At 40.0% G+C, this 20,127-nt stretch overlaps 2 protein-coding genes across 5 annotated transcripts; one reads left to right on the plus strand and one right to left on the minus strand.

Moving 5' to 3' along the window:
- The first annotated feature begins 2,154 nt into the window (after positions 1-2,154).
- scg2b (secretogranin II b) lies at positions 2,155-5,208 on the plus strand. Of its 2 annotated transcripts, none has more exons than XM_027143271.2 (2): positions 2,155-2,469; positions 3,067-5,208. In XM_027143271.2, the coding sequence occupies exon 2, from the start codon at positions 3,072-3,074 to the stop codon at positions 4,821-4,823; it is 1,752 nt and encodes a 583-aa protein (XP_026999072.1). In that variant the 5' UTR covers positions 2,155-2,469; positions 3,067-3,071; the 3' UTR covers positions 4,824-5,208. The 2 variants fall into 2 exon arrangements, with proteins under 2 accessions (XP_026999072.1, XP_026999073.1); XM_027143272.2 differs by lacking the exon at positions 2,155-2,469 and adding an exon at positions 2,793-2,950.
- Positions 5,209-5,514: 306 nt separating this feature from the next.
- On the minus strand, positions 5,515-18,375 carry ap1s3b (adaptor related protein complex 1 subunit sigma 3b). Of its 3 annotated transcripts, none has more exons than XM_027143276.2 (5): positions 18,219-18,375; positions 11,640-11,818; positions 7,390-7,498; positions 6,556-6,693; positions 5,515-6,202 (listed from the first exon to the last, which is right to left on the minus strand). In XM_027143276.2, the coding sequence occupies exons 1-5, from the start codon at positions 18,219-18,221 to the stop codon at positions 6,167-6,169; spliced, it is 465 nt and encodes a 154-aa protein (XP_026999077.1). In that variant the 5' UTR covers positions 18,222-18,375; the 3' UTR covers positions 5,515-6,166. The 3 variants fall into 3 exon arrangements, with proteins under 3 accessions (XP_026999077.1, XP_047662529.1, XP_026999078.1); XM_047806573.1 differs by having other exon boundaries at positions 5,515-6,216; XM_027143277.2 differs by lacking the exon at positions 18,219-18,375 and adding an exon at positions 17,236-17,392.
- Positions 18,376-20,127: the final 1,752 nt, after the last annotated feature.

The raw sequence follows: 20,127 nt of genomic DNA on the forward strand, positions 1-20,127 counted from the left end.
AATTGCCATGTGACTAAACCAGATTAACAAATCTGCTCCATTTGTTCCATTCTTAATTGTATACTGTTACAAACTGGACATAGGACTAAGGATTACAGGATTTACACTGCTACAACTACTGCTACTACTACTATTATTATTATTATTATTATTATTATTATTATTATTATTATTATTATTATTATTATGAAGAAGAAGAAGAAGAAGAAGAAGAAGAAGAAGAAGAAGAAGAAGAAGAAGAAGAAGAAGAAGAAGAAGAAGAAGAAGATTTTTTTTAAATATTGGTAAAAGCTGTTTCTACAGATAAAGTATTGTGTAGATTTATCAGAACTAGTTAAAATGAACCCGTGCTCTTCAATCCCCTAATGGTAGGATGTACATTAATAATAAATAGGGTAAACTTTAAATGCAAGGGTAAACTTTATACATGAGATTAAATTGAATAACACAACCCATGATCAGTATTTTTGTGACACATGACTATGAGTGACATTTTTATTTGGCAAATGAGCACAGTCTGATACTAAAGGTATGACATTACTCACAATGCATAAGAATTGTAAATAAATTGTAGTAAGCTTCGCTGTGAAGGAACATTCACTGATGTGTGTAAAACATTTAGTAACATGATGTAAGTAGACCTAAATCATACAATTAATGCAACAACTTGTATTGTAACTGTCAGAAGATGATTCTTAATAACATTTAAAAAATGTTCAGAGCTTATTAAATGGTAGATATATGATTCATGGATTCATATGTGGACTACTGTCTGCAAAATTAAATCCAATAACTGCTAGGGAGCTACTGTAGGCTCTTGAGGAATGTTCCTTAAGGCTCAGGAAAGTTTAATCCAATGTTTGTCCATAAAACTTCCAGAAGACATCTCTTCTCAGCTGAAACGTATTGGGCCACAACATCCACATGGTCCAAAGAATGTGTTTAATTTGGCCAGAATCTTCACTTACATTTGAGCCCAAAGGATTACACTCCCCATTTCATGTTACCATACATTTATTTTGGATTGCATTGTTCACATTATAGGCAAATATAAAACAATTTAGAAAAGACAGATTTATTTAAACTTTCAGAATCTCAGAATTCCTTAGAGTCCAAATGTCATAAGGAGTTAACTGGGACGAACATGTAGAGGACAAACAATCAAACTGTAATCACCAGCAACTTAGAGGAGTGTTTTCTAGTCAGACAAAACAAAAATGATTTCAATGAACAACATCCCGAATGGTGAAATAGGGGTATTTTTGCCATCACTTTACCTAGCTATATTACTCATTGCTTATCCCTAAAGAATTAGTACTATGTAGGTGTATTACAAGGTATGTTGCAGCATAATGAAACACTTCACATTATATTAATTTATTTATCTTCTGTAACCACTGTCCCTATTCAAGAAACACTGGGCATGATGAAGAAATACACCTTAAATGGGATGTCAGGTCATCACAATGCATCATGCGCACACACACACACACACACACACACACACACACACACACACACACACACACACACACACACACACACACACACACACATACACACACACACACAATTTTTGCCAAAGCGATCTCAATGGACTTCCATTGAGTAGTAAGGAGGAGAGTCTTTAGGGTACTTCTTCTGCAGAGGACAGATTTTCTCTGTATTCGAATCTAAAGGAGATGGAAAAAGTTTACCTCAACCTGAGGATTGAGCAATAACTGTTTGTTTGTACCAAAACTGAATTTATTTCTAGGGACAGTGTGAGACTTGATCATCACCATAAAATTTATCAGTACCCACTCCGGAGAATAAAGCTGCCAGAACGACTCCCGGTGTGTGTGTGTGTGTGTGTGTGTGTGTGTGTGTGTGTGTGTGTGTGTGTGTGTGTCTGTGTGTGTGTGTGTGTGTGTCTGTGTGTCTGTGTGTGTGTGTGTGTGTGTGTGTGTGTGTGTGTGTGTGTGTGTGTGTGTGTGTGTGTGTGTGTGTGTGAGTCATCACCAAAGGATTTAACTCCATGACTCCCGTGCGTCAGAATAAAAAAACAAAGCAAAATGTATCACACAAACCTAACTGTTTGTTTTTTCTCTCAGGTTGTATACATGGGCGTTAATCTCTCAATAGAAAGCACTTTTGCATCCACTGCACTGCCATGCTTCTTCACTTTGAGACAAAAATAGACGACCACCTTCATGAATAAAGCAACAGAATTTAGAGATAAGTCTGAAAAGGCTCTTAAAATAAGATCAGCTTCTGTGCTTTCTTTCGGCTCAATCAGAGAGATGGGGACCGCGCCGGGCATTACGTGTATAGCAGTGACGCACGCGGTCAGGTGTTGCCTCATATAGCGCGCGAGGGAGCTGTCCCGGTGCTGAAACGGGAGCCTACACGCACACGCGAAAGACGCGCACAGGGGAAATGCTATTTTCGCTTCCATCGATTTTCTGAGCTCCTACATCGCAAAAATAGGTAAGGTGACTGTTAACGTAAATCTGGTATGTGAAAAAAATCAATGGCCACAAAAAAGATGGAGAACATCCTTTTTTCTTTCTTTCTTTCTTTTACTGTTTTGTTTGTATCAGTGTAGCTCAGCTGCGATCTCGCTCTTCTGCATGGATTTCATTTCACTGCGATTCTGTCTTCATACTTAATCAACGCATTTCATTTAGCTTCTAACATATTCAACGACGTGTCAATGAACAAAAATATTGCTGCAACAGCGTGACGGTAGCCACAAGTAAAAGGTTACCTTGACAACGGGGGGTGGGTGTGGGGGGTGGGGGTTGTGAGTCATCCGCCAGGCTACTGTAGTCGTTTAAAAACATGTTATGATGCTGCACAGCTCAGTTCTACTCAGGACTCCTCCGAGTGCCTGTTCTTGTTGGGGAATAAATTATTTGCATATTCCTACTTTAACACTCATTTTGAGCGGTATTATTAGGAGCCTGAAGTGAGTACTAATATTTGATTTAGTGTAAATAATTGCATTTTCTATACCCTGTATAATACTGTAACTGTACTGAGTCAGTGTGTGTTTTGTTTGTTTGTTTTTATTCTCTTGTTTAGGCGGCATGACACGTTCATTAAACAAGCTCTTGGCGCTTGTTCTGGTCGCTCTCCTTCACTCTGAGACTGTGCATGGCGCGTCCATCACTCGTCACCACCGACTGCAAGGCGGCAGCGGCAATCAAGACGCGTATCTGAGTCCTAACTCTGACATGATCAAAGCCTTACAGTACATCGAGAGCCTGAAACGGCGCACCGACGACTCCGAAGGTCCTACCGGAGACTACGATGAAGTTGACAAATTCCGGCTCCTGGTGCAGCTCGCTTCACTTCGGGACGAAGACGCACTGCCACGCGAGGACGCTGTCAGTTGGCCTGATAATAAAGCACCAGAATGGTTTCGAGCTCTGCTCAGGGCACTCGAGCAAAGCGCGGACGGAGCACTGACTCCGGGAAATGAGCGCCGCTTTCACAAGATCAGACGGCCGGCGACTGAAACCGACAGTCCCTCTACCGATACCGGGGCCGTTGTGAGGCCTCACAAGAAATATCCACTAATGTTTGAAGATGAGGAAAACGTCCGAGACAGTAAGCGAGCCACGGAGGACCTGGACGAGCAGTACACGCCGCAGAGTCTCGCCAACATGCGCTCCATATTCGAAGAGCTCGGTAAACTGTCCAACTCACAGAATCTGAAGCGAGACGATGCAGAGGAGGATGATGAAGATGACGAGGACGTGTACAGACCCCGAAAACTGGCATATGAAGACGTGACCGGTGGAGAGGAATGGATGCCGTTAGAGGAGCAGGTCGAGACTGAGGAGATGGTTAAGGGCAGTCATGAGGAGTTTGATCGGGGATTAGAAGACAGCCAGGAGGCGCGCGAAGTGATCGAGAGACGAGCTGCTCCTGCGCTTGAAGCCACAGATAATGCAGATGACGATACGAAACTTGTGGACTACGTCTTGCTGAAAGTGATGGAAATGACTGATCAGGCGCAGAAGCGAGATCTGACAGACGCGCAAAGCGGAAGGAGAAGATTGCTGAATATGCCGTCTCTCCTCGACCCGCGGGCAATCAAACAGCTGCTGTCAGCCGTTTCTATGAAGCTCCAAATCCCCCCGGAGGATTTGGTCGGAATGCTTTTTATGGAAGAGACTCGGAAACAACAACGTCTACCCGAACCGCAGGTTGTGAGGAAACCTAGTGCGCCTCGCTACCGGAGCCGCGTCATCAAATATTACAACGGACGCCAACCGGAAGTCACAGTGAGCGACACTCCCTCCGACGTCAAAACCGAAGATATCTTAAAGGTCCTGGGTCTCGGAAACCTGGCCAACAAGAACGCGAAATATTTTGTGAAACCGAGACCATATAAGACACCCATATCAAGATATTTCGCGCCAAGTGGCAGACGTGGGAGTTTCTCGGTGTCGGAGTTGAACAGAGCTCCCAGCAAACGGAAAGATGATTACGACGATGCGGTGGATGAAGACGAAGTGGCCACCTTTCTTGCAGCCAAACTTTTAACCGAGTACCCCGACACCAGTTCATCCGATCGCAAAAGAACCGTGGATTCTTCTAACGCACTGTTTCCGTACGAAATGTATGAGGAGGCCATGAAAGATTACTTCGACCAAGCAGACACGGGGAAGGGAGCGCTTGCGAAAAGAGACACACAGGGGAAGGAGGAGGCGGAGGTGCAGCAAAAAACGCCGACCGAGATCGCGATACCGGAGCAGGCTGATCAACAAATCCCTGAGTCGGTAACCGAAGGAGAAAAGGAGCATCATACTAAACTGGTGGCTGGAATGTAGTGGGTAAGAAAAAAACCACAACGGAACAACATTCCTCACATCCCTCTCCTTACAAATGCCTATATTTCCTCACGATTAACCAACGTTAAGTGCTTTAGGATTACATTCTATATTATGTACATAATATACCGTATACAAACGTGCAAAAGTAAACGACATTTTGTCTGTTTTGGGTTTATTAGTGTTTCAAGTGTATTTTTGCAACGTGCGTTAGTATGATGTGCACCTATATTGAGCACTACGGAGCTTGGTATGGTCCTAATCGTATGAGCTATATCATTATTAGACACAGGTGGACGTGATCCTCGTTTCTCAGTCATTTTGTACCTGTTTTGAAGTGTGAAATGACTCAAAGATTAATAAAGCATTACTGTATTATTTTTCCTCTCGCTGTATTGTGTTGCCTTATTAGCCATGGCCAGACTTTACACGCTTTAAAAGCATTTCAAACGTAATAGAATGAACGCTGTTTATATTGATATGTCAACAGAAGTTGTTGCTGTTTGGTGCACTACGTTAAAGGAAGAGACGAAGCAAATTTAGATTTTATACTCTAACGTCACTGTGTGCTCTTTATCACCAAGCCGCCTGTGAAATGCTGAATGGAGAGCTGCTTTTGTCAACACTGCATTACGTCATTTCAGCACTTGGACAGCTCCGGTAGGAAGAAGAACCTCGAGTGGACGGGAAATGTATCAAAATACATTTTAATGTGAATATTAACAGTGTCGATTTTACAGTTAATCATCATAGCATAATAGCAAGCAATCAGTTCAATGCATATAAAATCACTCTTCAAATGTTTTCAAAATTCAAAATATCTGCTTTGATAAGACATAGACCACACTCATTAAAACATGTAGAAGACATACAAAGTAGGCACTTAACATTAATTTGAGGTTCAGTAGAATTATCGCAAATCGAGCTAATAATTAGGTAAATGAGGATGTGAACTGAAACGTCATGCCAAGCTGTGCAACTTTACTCATGTTCTCCCAAGGCTGTATTTCCTCTGCTTCAAATGAACCATTTCAAGTAAAAAAGAAGTCAGAGGGGAGAAATGGGTTGTAGTAGTGAAAGTACCAGACAAGCACTCCTCAAATACTTAATAATATAAGTAAGCGCTACTACTGTTTAAAAAGTTCCATTTGACATTGTGACTGGAAAAGCGTAGTTTCTCCCAGATGTACTGCACACAGATATTTCCTTCACATACACACTTTAAACAGTAACATCATATCTTTTTAACCTCTATTATAAAACTGTAACCAGAAGCCATGGTCTGTTTGTGAGTGCTGTAATGTTTGTTCCGATGATGAGTGTTGCTTCCATCTGACGAGCTGCTAAAAGGCCGGCTTGCTCATGTACTCTTCCATCGTCTGGAGTGGAAAAACTGCAGTGAATTTTACATCACAAACTTTCTAGAACTGTCCCTCTATATTAATTACGTTTTTATTCAGGACCCTTTATTGGGTGTGTACCATTTGTGATAATTGCTCAGAATACATTTAGCTAGTATTATTAAATAATCAGTCTTGCTTATTTGTTAAAAAAAATGTTTGTTCTAATGTAACAACATTTCTAATGTAGTCTTAGCCAGTATTAATATCCATGTATTGGTTTGGATGAGCTGAACCTTGCAACCCCACTAAACATTTTTAAGGCATAGCAAAATGTCAGAATCTTGAAAATTCTATTCAGGGTCTCTGTTTGAGGGAACTGAGTCTCTCACCTCCTGCAGCATGTCTGAAGCCTCGATGGATTTCGCAATAGACAGTTTGGAGGTTTCCTGTATCTCTCCCCCCATTAGGAACTCGTCCAAGATGAAATACGCCTTCTCAAAGTTAAAGATGATGTCCAGCTCACACACCTGAGACAACAGGTCACATGAATTCTTACAATTGTAAAATGATCCAGTATTATACAAAGCTATTATACAAAGTTTTTCCATCACCCTGAGATGTGCTTCTCCAATTGAGGAAGAAAATAACTTATGTTGATTTAATATTAAGGTAATTGAGTAAGAAAACCTGCAATAAATGATTATTATTTCCTCAGAAGGTGCTACAATAGAATAAAATAAAACTGAAATGAACATAAATTCAAATCAAAGCAATACTATTAAGAGTGGAACTATCCATGACCAGGGGTGTATCCACCCCAGGCGTTGGAAGCAAATAAAATGTGGGTGTGTCTTGTCCCACCCACATATAATGGTTCCAACCTACATGGATTTCAGGAAGCAGGAGTGTGGTCAATGCTGTAGGTAAAATGCGGAACGGAGTTTAATTTATTAGGGCATTCCTCAAGCTGAATGGATTTGACTGCGCTCTGAAAAGTAATAAAATAAATACATATGGGCTGAATAGAGACGATAAAAGTGGGTGGGTCCAATATTATTGGTCTTAAAAAGTGGGTGTGTCCTGTCCCACCCACATATAATGGTTCCGACACCCATGTATCTCTGTGTAAACTCCTCATGTTAATGTTCACAGAAGATAAATAATGTTTTTTGGTTGTATAAGTAGTTGAAACATCATAGTGAGAGTCGTTCACATGCACTTACATTGCCAAAGTACTTGTCAAGCAGTTCAACATATCGATGCAGCACTTCCAAAGCCAGTAGCTCGTTGTCCTGGTCCTCCAAGCCACAGCAGAAGTATAGACTGGCATATCTGTAGAAAAATCAGCAAATCAAGTCTTACTGGCAATGTAGTGTTTTGTTATAATGTATTTAAACATTTCAATTAGGATGGCCAGACAAATCTGATCAGTGTGAACAAGCTGGTAATGGACGAAAAACAGAAGTGAAACTACTAGCAGCATTTAGAATACTAGCAGCATTTAGAAGAATCTTACAGATTATCTGAGTTCAGATTTCTACTCAGATTATTTAAATCAACTCAAAACAAGGAACTCCATTTATTCAATAAAATGTTCTTGCTGCACTTGGTGTAAAAGTAAACTAAGACAGGTGCTAAGAGATGATATGGAAACAAGATATGGAAAATGGAAACGGTTGCCGGGTAACCAGCGGTGACACAAGCTGAAGACTAATGTCATGTGTAATAATGTGATACAGATTGATACAGAAGCACAGACCTACCACACGAGAAGAAAATCCCCATCAGCATCTTGTTATAATGAGGAAAACATCCCATTATTACAAGAAGAAAAGAAAACATCTTATGATGAGAAAAACATCTACCTACGACTTGAAAACATCTTGTTATTATGAGAAGAATATCACATTATTGCAATACATGCATCAGATTATTTCAAGAAAATGACAAAGTGCATAATGTCACTGTTGAAGTGTAGACAGTAGTCATTAGTGTGCGCACATAATGAAGGATTGATAAATGCCTCTATATCTATTCCATATTTCACTCATTATCTATGCCCTGTTGCGTAACGACATGGTGTTGATGATTGGCAGGAGAGAAGGGAAGGTCAGTCCATCCTCACCAGAGAGCTGTGCTAACTGTGAGCTCTCAGACAAAGTGCCACAATATCATCAGGACAATTCCTGATCACGGGATGAAAGCTGAGACTGTCGTATTAATCGAAAGCTAAATGCAATTTAACAGCATGATGTGAAAGTTAGACATACGGGTCACTCACAAGTCATTCAGGCAAATCCTGAAAGCTTTCTGCTGTGCAAATAAACTACCACCCACACTAACCTCATATAAATGAATTAGGCCATCTGTGAGGCCCTATACATTAAGCAGGATTTCTGGTTTCTAGCAGCAGAAGCAGAAGCCTCCCAGCTCCAATCAGAAGGCAGGTTTTACAGTCCAGCCAGAGGAACATTCTCTGAACCATGTGTCTTAGGATACAGTGGCTGTAAGAGAGACTCTCTTGGGTAACTTGACTGTGAGTAGAAGTAAATAAACTTGTAGAGGAGACATTTTGCCAGTCATTTACAGCATTATTAGCTAAATGATAGGAAAATTTGTGGGATTTCGCAGCATTCATATATCTGTGTAGTTTTAGCCATGCCTAAAAGCCTGATCACACTCACAAAAAGGGATTTTTTTTTCTTTTTCTTCTATCAAGTTTAAAACTTCTTATGAGTTCGAAGCCTGACAAAGAAACAGAACAAAAACACCTTTACAAGAGAAACTCTGATAGAACATGCAAGTGCACAGTATACCTTCTCTCTTTCTCAACCTCAGTTCTTATCAGTTCTTCTTTCCTTTCTTTCTTTCTTGTAGTGAAGTTCAGGAAGATTAGTTTAGTGATTGGATATTTAATAGCTCCTCTTGCTATTTGAACATTTTATGACTATTCTGTTGTCAATGTATTTTTGCATGAAGCTTATACTTTATATTACCTGGTATTGTTATTACTAATTCCTGTAGAGAAAGCTACTGACTCATCGTGTTTGTGTAGATAAAGTGACGTGACATACGGCTAAGTATGGTGACCCATACTCAGAATTCGTTCTCTGCATTTGACCCATCCAAAGTGCACACGCACAGCAGTGAACACACACACACACACACCGTGAACACACACCCGGAGCAGTGGGCAGCCATTTATGCTGCGGCGCCCGGTGAGCAGTTGGGGGGTTCGGTGCCTTGCTCAAGGGCACCTCAGTCGTGGCCGGCCCGAGACTCGAGCCCACAACCTTAGGATTACGAGTCAGACTCTTTAACCAATAGGCCACGACTTGCCCCATTTCCAGGATGAGGCAGCATGAACGAACGACCTGCTGCTAGCTGAATATGTACTAGTATACTATTATCAGTATAAATGAATGTTATAGAAGATTATGAACGGAGAAAAACCACAATAAAAGTAATGAGCCCCATTTGATCCTTAATATGGAAGCAATTTTACAGTGTGACATTACAAGAAATGCAATCTGAATAATTATTAGAATTTCTAGTCTCATTTATTTATAATATTCATTGTATTTAGTCCTATTTGTAGCATTAATAGGATCTTAATAGTTCTTAATAGGATTTACTAGATTAAAAAGTAGCTATGGTAATGCTACACTGCTATAGTTCATATTTTATCATATCTAGCTGCTAAATCCAAATTACAGTATCAACAGTGCACATGTGATATGTTACAACTAATTTTAACATGCCATGCATTGCTATGTAAAGCATGTTAGCAAAAGTTTCTAATGCAGTGACAATCCACAGAGAATCTGAATTCTATATTACTACAAAGAAAGAGACAGGAATTTTAAGTAGGCCATCTTACCTTTAAATAAAGTGTGTGTGTGTGTGTGTGTGTGTGTGTGTGTGTGTGTGTGTGTGTGTGTGTGTGTGTGTGTGTGAGTGTGTGAGAGAGAGAGACTAAATCACAGTTAGCCGGCTAGCTTGTTAACAGTAGACATACATGGATGCATTCCCAACTTTGTACCTCAAAACACAGGTTGAAAAAAGACATAATTCCAAGCTCCAGTGCAGCAATAATCCTGTCCAGGATAGAGCTTTCTGCCTACAATTAAAACAGCTTCCATCCACATTACAGATGCTGCACTGTACATTAGTCTTATTTCGGTTTTAAGACACAGATTCAAGACTCACAAGAATACATTATACAATAAGGTACAAAAAAAAACAACCCATTCATTTGAATATAAAATCACTTAAAAAAAAAAAAAGGTCAAGGAAAGCTAGTAATAATAAGTTCATCCTGGGACAGTGAGCTGCACATGAGAGCACTGACAGTCATAATGTGTCTCAGTGGTGAGGACAACAGTGTAGAGAACAGGCCATGTGAGACATGAAGGGATTATTGTCAGCTCTGGAAAAAGAAGCAAAGATCCTTAGTGGTCTGTGTTTTGTTTTTTTCCGACCATGATGTCAGCCTTCGGGATCAGTGTGCGGTTTCTGAACCGGCTTCATGGAAAACAACATAGTGGATTATTAGTTAACTAGATTAAGACTCCACCTTTTCGGTGTTTGTTGATATTATGTTCCCATTTTCATATTTGAGAAATGCTGGAGTATAAAGTGGTTTACAGCAGCCACTCTACCACTTTTACATTCACACCAATTTATTTTGTAGTCTATAGTTTCTCTTTATCTTTTATCTTTATTTTTGATCTACATGTTTCCGTCTCTTTGTTGCTCTGCTGTGTCTCCTTGAATTTCCCCTTGGAGATATTAATAAAGATGCATCTCATCTCTCTCATACAGTGGTTCGGTTTTCTTGAATGTATGCTCTATGGCCAAATGTTTGTAAACTCCTGGCTTTCACGTGAACATGTGAGCTTTCATCAATTCAATGTAGCCACAAAGTTGGGAGCACACAATTGCATTCCAGACCTCCTCACCCAATGTCAGTGCCTGACCTCTCTTAATGCTCTTGTGGCTGAAACAGGCGCTTTTATTGTTACTTTTACTTCAGCCCTGCTGGTTGCATAATCACATTAGAGTTTGAATAACCATCTTCAACATTGACAGTTTCAAACATTTTATCAGGTGTGTGTGATTTTTATCCACTATATTGATAGTAGTTAGTTCACTTGGAAGAGGATGAGCTGCAAGGTTGTAGTCTGCTGCAAAAACGGATCCTACACACACTGCTGGTTTTACAGAGTTCTCCAAAACATTTTGCTGGGCATTTTGTATGTTTATGGACACTGCAGTATTAGAGAAACTGTACGTTTTGCATTTGTTCATCTCAGCAGAAGTTCAAAAACACTACAGCAATAGTCTGCATTACTAAACATAGAAGGATGTGTTAGGTCCATTGTTTTTTTTTATTTATTGAAAGACCTTCAGAGCACAAATCCACCAGAGGAATCACTTTTTTGTTTTGTTTTTACAGCTGGGTCCAACTCACCTCTTATAGACAATCTTCAGATCTCTCCAGTGCAGAAAGTTACATGTGCGTGGTTTTCGAGCCAGCACCATGGTGGTCATGTCCCTTATGATCTTTTTCTTCTCTCGCTCAGTAATTGGCAGGAACCACTTCTGCAGCCGGAGCTTCCCTTGGCGACTGAAGAGCAGCAGAAAACGCATCTGCATGACACCACAAAAAAAATAAAAAAAAATAAAATACATTGACAAATAAATCAAGCTGTAAACAAAAGGTATTAGTGAGAAGTTAACTAATAAGAAAAAGCTTAGAATAAGGATATAGAGTATTAGATTTAGAGTAGTCAGTGTGTAGCTTGTATAGCAGTATAGATTTGTCTCAATGTCAAATCAACATACTGTATAGCCAAAAAGTGAGTAAACCCTAAGTGAACATGTCAAAACTGTGTCTAAAGTGTCAATATTTTGTGCGAACATCATTGTTGTCTACCACTGCCTTAATCCTCCTGGACATGGAATTCACCAGAGCTGCACAAGTTGTTGCTGAGAACCTCTTCCACTCCTCCATAATGTCACCAGGGAGCTGCTGGATGTTAGACACAGGGCACTTATCCACCTCCCGCTTGAGAATGCCCCAAAGGTGCTCAATAAGGTTCAGGTCTGGGGACATACTTGGCCACTCCATCACCTTCGCCTTCCTCAGCAAGGCAGTTGTCATCTTGGCCTTGTGATTGGGGTTGTTAGTATTTTGGAAAACTGCAGTTTGGCCCCGTTTCTGAAAAGAGGGCATCATGTTCTGCTTCAGAACATCACAGTATATGTTGGAATCCATGTTTCCCTCACTGAAGCGCAGCTCCCCAGTTCCAGCAGCACTCATGGAGCCCCAAACGATGATGCTACCACCACCATGCTTGACTGTAGGCAAGACACAATTTCTTGGTACCCCTCACCAGGGCATCACCACACATGTTGGACACCATCATAAGTTTATCTTGGTTTCATCAGACCATGGTCTTGGACAGGTTGTTTTCAGCAAACAGTTTGAAGGCTTTCTTGTGAGCAAACTTCAGTAGAGGCTTTCTTCTGGGGCGACGGCCATGCCAGCCGATTTGTTGCAGGGTGCAGCGTATGGTCCGAGCGCTGACAAGCTAACCTTCTGCAACCTCTAAAGCAATGCTGGCAGCACTTATGTTAATGCGTCTGTTTTAAATGCCAGCTTCTGCACCCGATGCACAGCATCGACCCTTTTTCAGAGTGGAACCCGTCATGGAAAACCTCTGTATGACCCTTGCCACTGTTCTGTAACACACTTTCAGGGTGTTACCGAACTTCTTAAAGCCTAGGCCATCCTTGTGGAGAGCAATAATTCTAATTCTCAAATCCTCAGAGAGTACATTGCCATGAGGTGCCATGTTCAACATGCAGTGGTCAGTATGAGAGCATTGTACTCAAAGTAACAAATTTGAACTGCTCTAATATAAGATACACAAATGTGGATGGTCCTGTCAAGCAGAGAAAAAAATAAACATAACGAATAGGACATCTGGCTTTGCATGGTTAAATGAGGTACAGCTGTTATCACTTAGGGTGTACTCACTTTTGTTGCCAGCCATTTTTGACAATGAATGTTAAGTTATTTTCAGAGGCCAGTAAATCTATACTGCTATACAAGCAGCACATTCACTACTCTAAAATATATCCAAATTTCATTACTATAGTATTGTCCCTTGAGAAGATGGTTGCTGAAACGTGAGGGTTATACACACTTCTGAGAGATATGGTGTATATAAACCAGCAAACACACATACATATGATCATTTATAGTGTTTAATCAAGAATAAGTCAATTCATCACGATCATATGAATGAAGATAAAGAACAGTTTTAATCCTGCAACAGTCCACAGTGCATTCTGCTCAATATCTTCACACTACTGACTGCAAATCCTGAAATGTATCCTCCACTACAGAGACCCACAAACACACTGAAGGACAGGAAACAAAAGCTTATGGAGCCTCATGGGCGAAAGGAGACATGCAAGATCATAGCAAATATAATCCCGGAAAAAGTTTTTCTGTTCCTGTTTTAAATCTGTATAATATTTATCATCATTAGGGCTAGATTATTAAAATTGAGATTAATGTAATAATAAAGAGTAATAGTAATACTGAGATTATGCTAAAATACGATACAATATACTTTCATTGTGGATAATGTGATGTCTGTGTTTTCTTTTTATTAATACATTTGAATTAATCAATTTAATTACACTGGTCTGAAGCTTAATCAATATTTATTTAAAAAGTTATCTTTAAAATTAAGTAAAAAAAAAAAACACTGTTTTTCCTGTTCAGAGTTTTTTTAGTATATTTTTTCATATAAAAATTAGTTACCTTTATATTTGAATACATGATAGAAATCACTGAACCATTATGTTGATGTTGAAACACTTCTAAATTGCTGGCAGTTAATAAGCCTTTATATTACACAGATGTCTTCAAGAACAACTTTCCCACAGAATTCAAAGATATTTCATCAGAAACAATTTTCCTGTAGCATTAAAAATAGTCATCAATCAGGATGCTCCTAAACTGATGTTTTTACCCCCTCACATAAGGTCACTATGTCACGCCAGTGTCTTGTATTGTTTGGATGAAACTGAAATAAGATTTTAAGATGCTTTGAGTATTTATCGTGTGTGTTAATAGTTGCTGTCCACTGATATAAAGAATTAAATAAAGCCATCTGTGTAGGTTACTGTTATAATATAGGAACAAGATACAATGCATGGCTTAATGATTTATTATAAGTAAAGGGAAAGCCACCATCACCATCTGGTCTAAACACTGACTAAGCACATGGAGGAGCTGGGAAACATCTGGTAAACTGAACAAAGCTTTAGTAAGCACTGCTATTACTGTTACTGTGAGAAAATATTAGACATGTGTCTGTATTATTTTATGCACTGTATTGCTGCCATGTGATTATACATTTGCATAAATAAGCAGGTGTTTGTATTATAGTGACCAGTGAATATATACACATCTTGTTTTGCATGTATCTTGTCTTTGGTTATATACATCAAATAAAAAATAGGGTTCTGTCAGACTGTGCTAAATGAGCAACGGACACGATGAACCACTCCCGGGGGGCAACGGACACGATGAACCACTCCCGGGGGGCAACGGACACGATGAACCACTCCCGGGGACAACGGACACGATGAACCACTCCCGGGGGGCAACGGACACGATGAACCACTCCCGGGGACAACGGACACGATGAACCACTCCCGGGGGGCAACGGACACGATGAACCACTCCCGGGGACAACGGACACGATGAACCACTCCCGGGGACAACGGACACGATGAACCACTCCCGGGGACAACGGACACGATGAACCACTCCCGGGGTCAACGGACACGATGAACCACTCCCGGGGGCAACGGACACGATGAACCACTCCCGGGGGCAACGGACACGATGAACCACTCCCGGGGGCAACGGACACGATGAACCACTCCCGGGGGCAACGGACACGATGAACCACTCCCGGGGGCAACGGACACAATGAACCACTCCCGGGGGCAACGGACACGATGAACCACTCCCGGGGGCAACGGACACGATGAACCACTCCCGGGGGCAACGGACACAATGAACCACTCCCGGGGGCAACGGACACAATGAACCACTCCTAGGGCATGATGCAGGAATACACCCTGGATGGACCGCCAGTCTGTCAGAGGGCTCCATGAACACACAAATTCACACTTAGGGACAAATTACCATAGCTAATCCACCTACTGGCTTGTTTATGGGAACTAGGAGGAGACATTTAGAACCCAATAACCTAAGCTCAGGAATCATGAATCCTGAAGCTGTCAGCTAGTGCTACTATTCTAGCATTAGTTTGAATGGGTGGAGGCTATTCAACTTCTTCAGTAATGCTACTCAGACACAATCTAGAGGATAAATCACTTTTACACTTCGGCAGATCCTCTTCATCAAGTCCATATGGGAGACAAGCCGCACGTCTGCTTTGACATAAGTACGGTGAATCTCTGCAGTGAGGAAGCCTGTGGCCCACTTGTTAATAACGATCAAGGATTACAACTTCTTAATGGTTCTTGATTAGTTTGGGGGGGGGGGGGGAGCAAATAAACAGGAACAGTCCATGGTTATTCATTTAGTATACTGCGTTAACTAAATAGATTGTTACACAGCTTGTAAAAAGACCACAAATAGTCAGAATCAGTTCCAAAGTTTTTTGAAAGGTTTATGCAATTTCCTTTACAGCCACACCTGATACAGTACTGGTGCCCATAACAGCATGTAAATCAATAAAATACCTGAAATCAAAAATGATCAAAGCCAAGATTATCATCTACAAAGAGAAGACAACACATCCAGAACAAGGGGTAAAAAGGAGCATGTGGAGGCCAAGACTCACACAGGCCCTACTGTCTCAATGTCAAAAGAAAAAGGGTGATGGGACCTTACATCCAAAAAAAAAAGAAAGAGAAAACATTTTTCTGTATCTTTCCCTCTCTTAGTAACAAAGAGCTTGAAAGAGTAAAAGTATAAACAAATTACATCATGGCCCACATGTAAACGCTTTGAATGGGTGTGTTTGTGTTGTCTCTAAACACAGTAACTACAAAAAAAAACCTGACGGTGAAGAAAAAACAATGCAAGCAAAAGCTTGAAAGTCATATACCAGGCATATAGCAAGTGTAAGTAATGGCCATATAGGACTGTGTAGATCAGCTTTACAAACTCCTCACTTTGACTACAACTACAGTATGTGTCTTCCTGTCCGACTTATCCTGCCTGCAGGCTCACAAGCTGAATTTCCTCCACTTTTATGTCCCTCTTTTGTTCAAACTCTCAGACTCACACACACTCGCACATACTGTACCTACCTGATCTTTCAGGAATACTGTGTGCATGTAGTGTGCAATAAACACACAAATAACACATGTACTGAGAATATGATTACTTCACTTTCAGTGAGGAGCTCAGAATTGTAATTAAAATAGCTCTTTGCCAAATGGAAGCTAGGCTTAAGTGTTGATTGCTGAATCTAAGGTCTGTGTGTTAACACTATTAGATTGTACAGACTGTGCAATAACGCGTTCCCCATGTGAGATTATATGGTAAAGGTCCTCTAATGTCAGCGCTGCAGTTACACAAATCACTACATTCTACTATTCAGTTCTATTTCATTTGTGTAGAGATTTTAACATTAAAAATTGTCTCAAAGAAGCTTTGAAGAAATATAAAAATTATGAATTCAAAATAAAGTTAAACGGGTATTCATCACTAACGAGCCAAAATGGACGACCACAACAGCAGTTCAAAGCTGGCACCATACTCCAAATTTAGGTTATGATCTACAGTTGTGCAGAAAAATACTTAAACACGCGCGCACACACGCGTGCACACACGTGCGCAGTCATCGCTTTATGACAAAGATTGTAGAATTATTTTATATTAACATTTAAATTATTAATTTATCAAATAAAAAAAATTGTTTTGATAAATTTTATTTAAAAATTGTTTATTTATTAATTATTATTATTATTATTATAAATAATAATAATAATGTTTTGCTTACATCCTGAACTAGATGTTTTCGTGAAATTCATCCGAAGTCCTTAAATCAGATGCTACACTACGTAGCTAGAAGGTTGTGGACGCTTGACCTCCCAAGCCATATTTAAGCCTTCCCTGTTCTGTAGCAACAGAGCAAGAACTCAATTGTCTAGAATTGTCCCTCCACTGGAACACGGCATGACAATGAACCTGAGCACAAACCAACTTGAAAACGTGAAGACACGTTTTATCCTGCACAGAGCACTGACCTCAACCCCACTGAACACTTCTGAGAGGAGCTTAAAAGCTGAATGCACCCCCAGCCCAGCCCACCTCATCCTCCTCCTCCTCCCTGCATCAAGTCTCTGACGTCACTAACACACTTGGGAATAGCAAAGAGAATAAATCTAAGAGATGTTTTTTTCCCGTAAACTTTTTACCATACAGTAAAGTTTCCTTTCTTTTTCCCCCCTCAACCACACAAAACACCTTTAAATGTTTTATAATAAAATAAAACAAAACGTTTTAAAATGAATTTAATATGATAAATAAATAGAATAATCTCATACAAGAGCTCTGTTGAAGAGGAACTCATTAAGAAAAAGCCGGAGATAGTTTAGGAGACGTGGTGGATGAAGGACAACGCAGTAATAATGAGGAGGTGAGATGGAACCAGTTTCTGTGGAAAGTGCTGACTGTGTACCAAGCGGTAACTCGGAGTACCGTGTTATTACTAGCAGGTCAGAAAATCAAAACAAACTCACATTTCTTAGTTAATAGCGTATCTAACCCTTATACCTCCGTTCTGTTTATTATTTCTGCTAAAGAAACGTCGTCCGTCGAAGCGAATCTGCGGATAAATAAAAGCACGGAAGTTAAACAGCTACCTGAAACGAACAGGTGCAGGATAACGACCTGTCGGGGGGGGAAAAGACAATAACACTGAAACCGGAGCGACTAGCTTGAGCTTTAAGGCTGGAAAACTTTACCATCTCGGTCACTTACCATTTTGAAAAACAAATGTAGTTAAAATGTTAGTTAATTTGTCGGTTTTCCTGAATGCTCTGACATCGTCGTGTCTCCCAGATAGCGTCAAACAGAAAGTGCGGAACTCCTCCTCCTGAGTCCGCGGTTCAGTCCCAAACACACACGTATCGGATGTACTAGTGCACTACATAGGGCGTCTGACCCATTGGTTCATAAACAAAGTAGTGCGTGCGAGAGTCATGGAGGAAGGGTATTGGAACACAGCCGCTTTTTTGCGTCAGTGAAATCGCTCTGTTACACCTGTTCGAGGGTGTGGAGGGGTTTCAGGTGGAATCAAATGAACCGAGCCTTCCTTCTGACTCATTTGACTCATCACCAATACTGAATGTAACAGAGAATTAAAATACTCTGTACAGACTTATTTTAACTAGATTAACATTAACCTATATATTTCAAACAGTTAGAAGTTATATATTATATATATATAACAGTTATATATTGATTTAATCTGTAGAAATTGTTCATAACCTGAAAATTAATAACAAAGGACAGCAATGTATACCAAGTCCTGGGTCTGTTTAATAGTTCATCTTATTTTTAATCCTATTTGGGTTCAAAGGATTCCAACTTTTCTATACTTTTATAAAGAATATGCAGATTTTAGAAAGAAATGTGCAGTTGAAGTAAACAGTAAACATTTAGACAATATGTATGTATGTACAGATGTGTAAGTATGAAATGTGCAATTGAGGTGTACACATAGTACAAATAATAGGTGTTGTGTGTTCCATGGTGTTAATTGTTCATCAGATGGATTGCTTGAGGGAACTGTTCCTATGTCTGTTAGTTCTGGAGCTCAGAGTTCTGTAGCGTTGACCAGATGGCAACAGTTCAGAGGAAGGACTTTGCCCTTTTGCTCACTCTGGAGGAGTACAGGTCTTGGAGAGTGGGGAGAGTTGTGCCAATGATTCACTCAGCAGTCCGGACTCCCCTCTGTAGTCTCCTGAGGTTGGATTTGGTGGCTGAGCTCATCTCAGCCTCCAAAAAAGAAATAAGTATAAAAATAAAAAATAAATTAATTAAAGTTTAACATATATACATATACACACAGACACACATATATACACATACAGATATACACACATACATACATATATACACACATACATGTATATATCCCTAATGAGCAAGCAATGGTGGCAGGGAAAAACTCTCCGAGATTATGTGAGGAAGAAACCTTGAGAGGAACCAGACTCAGAAGGGAACCCATCCTCATTTGGGTGACACTCTACAGTAAATAGTGTAAATGTAAATAATATCCTTTCTACAACAGTTTATAACAGTGCAACCGAGAGCTTCTGAGGAAGTAATGGATTTGATTGCTGATAAGGACCAGACCGTACAGCTGACTGACACAACACTAGTTTAAAAATGTTAACATCTTAACATCTTAACATTTCTGCCTTGATTGCATTAGCATTAAAATAACTTTCAGGATTGTAGCACCTTTTAATGATGTTACATAATTGCCAATCAAATACAAGCAGAGTTCCAGTAAGATTTTAATAATCAGATCTTTAAAAAAAAATGTATCATTAAAAATAAAGCCCAGTGCAAAATAAAATCACACTAAGCAGTAATGTTTGAGATTATTAGCACATAAACTGAATTAATAAAAGCACGGTATAAAATAACCTAGCTATACTATTAGAAAGTAATATAATTGAACTCTCACAATCTCGCCACTAGAGGGCGACGCATTTGACTCAATTATACACAGGCGTGTAGTAAAATGTCACTACAGAGCAATCGAGGTCTCGAACGGGATTGGTCAGAAGATCTTAAATTATAAAGTAGATAAATCAACACTTTCTAACCAGTGAGAGAATTCAATTCTGTTTGTGGTATTAATTAAATAACTAACTAA

The sequence above is a fragment of the Tachysurus fulvidraco genome, chromosome 22 (assembly GCF_022655615.1).
Source record: "Tachysurus fulvidraco isolate hzauxx_2018 chromosome 22, HZAU_PFXX_2.0, whole genome shotgun sequence".
NCBI lineage: Eukaryota > Metazoa > Chordata > Actinopteri > Siluriformes > Bagridae > Tachysurus > Tachysurus fulvidraco.

Bases quoted from the DNA above. Each gene is read 5' to 3' on its own strand.
- scg2b (XM_027143271.2), top strand. From the start codon at position 3,072: ATGACACGTTCATTAAACAAGCTCTTGGCGCTTGTTCTGGTCGCTCTC.
- ap1s3b (XM_027143276.2), bottom strand. The intron at 7,499-11,639 runs GTGAGTTGGACC...ATTTTTCTACAG, and splicing joins CTGAAGATTGTCTATAAGAG to ATATGCCAGTCTATACTTCT. The intron at 6,694-7,389 runs GTAAGTGCATGT...CTGTTGTCTCAG, and splicing joins TTGACAAGTACTTTGGCAAT to GTGTGTGAGCTGGACATCAT.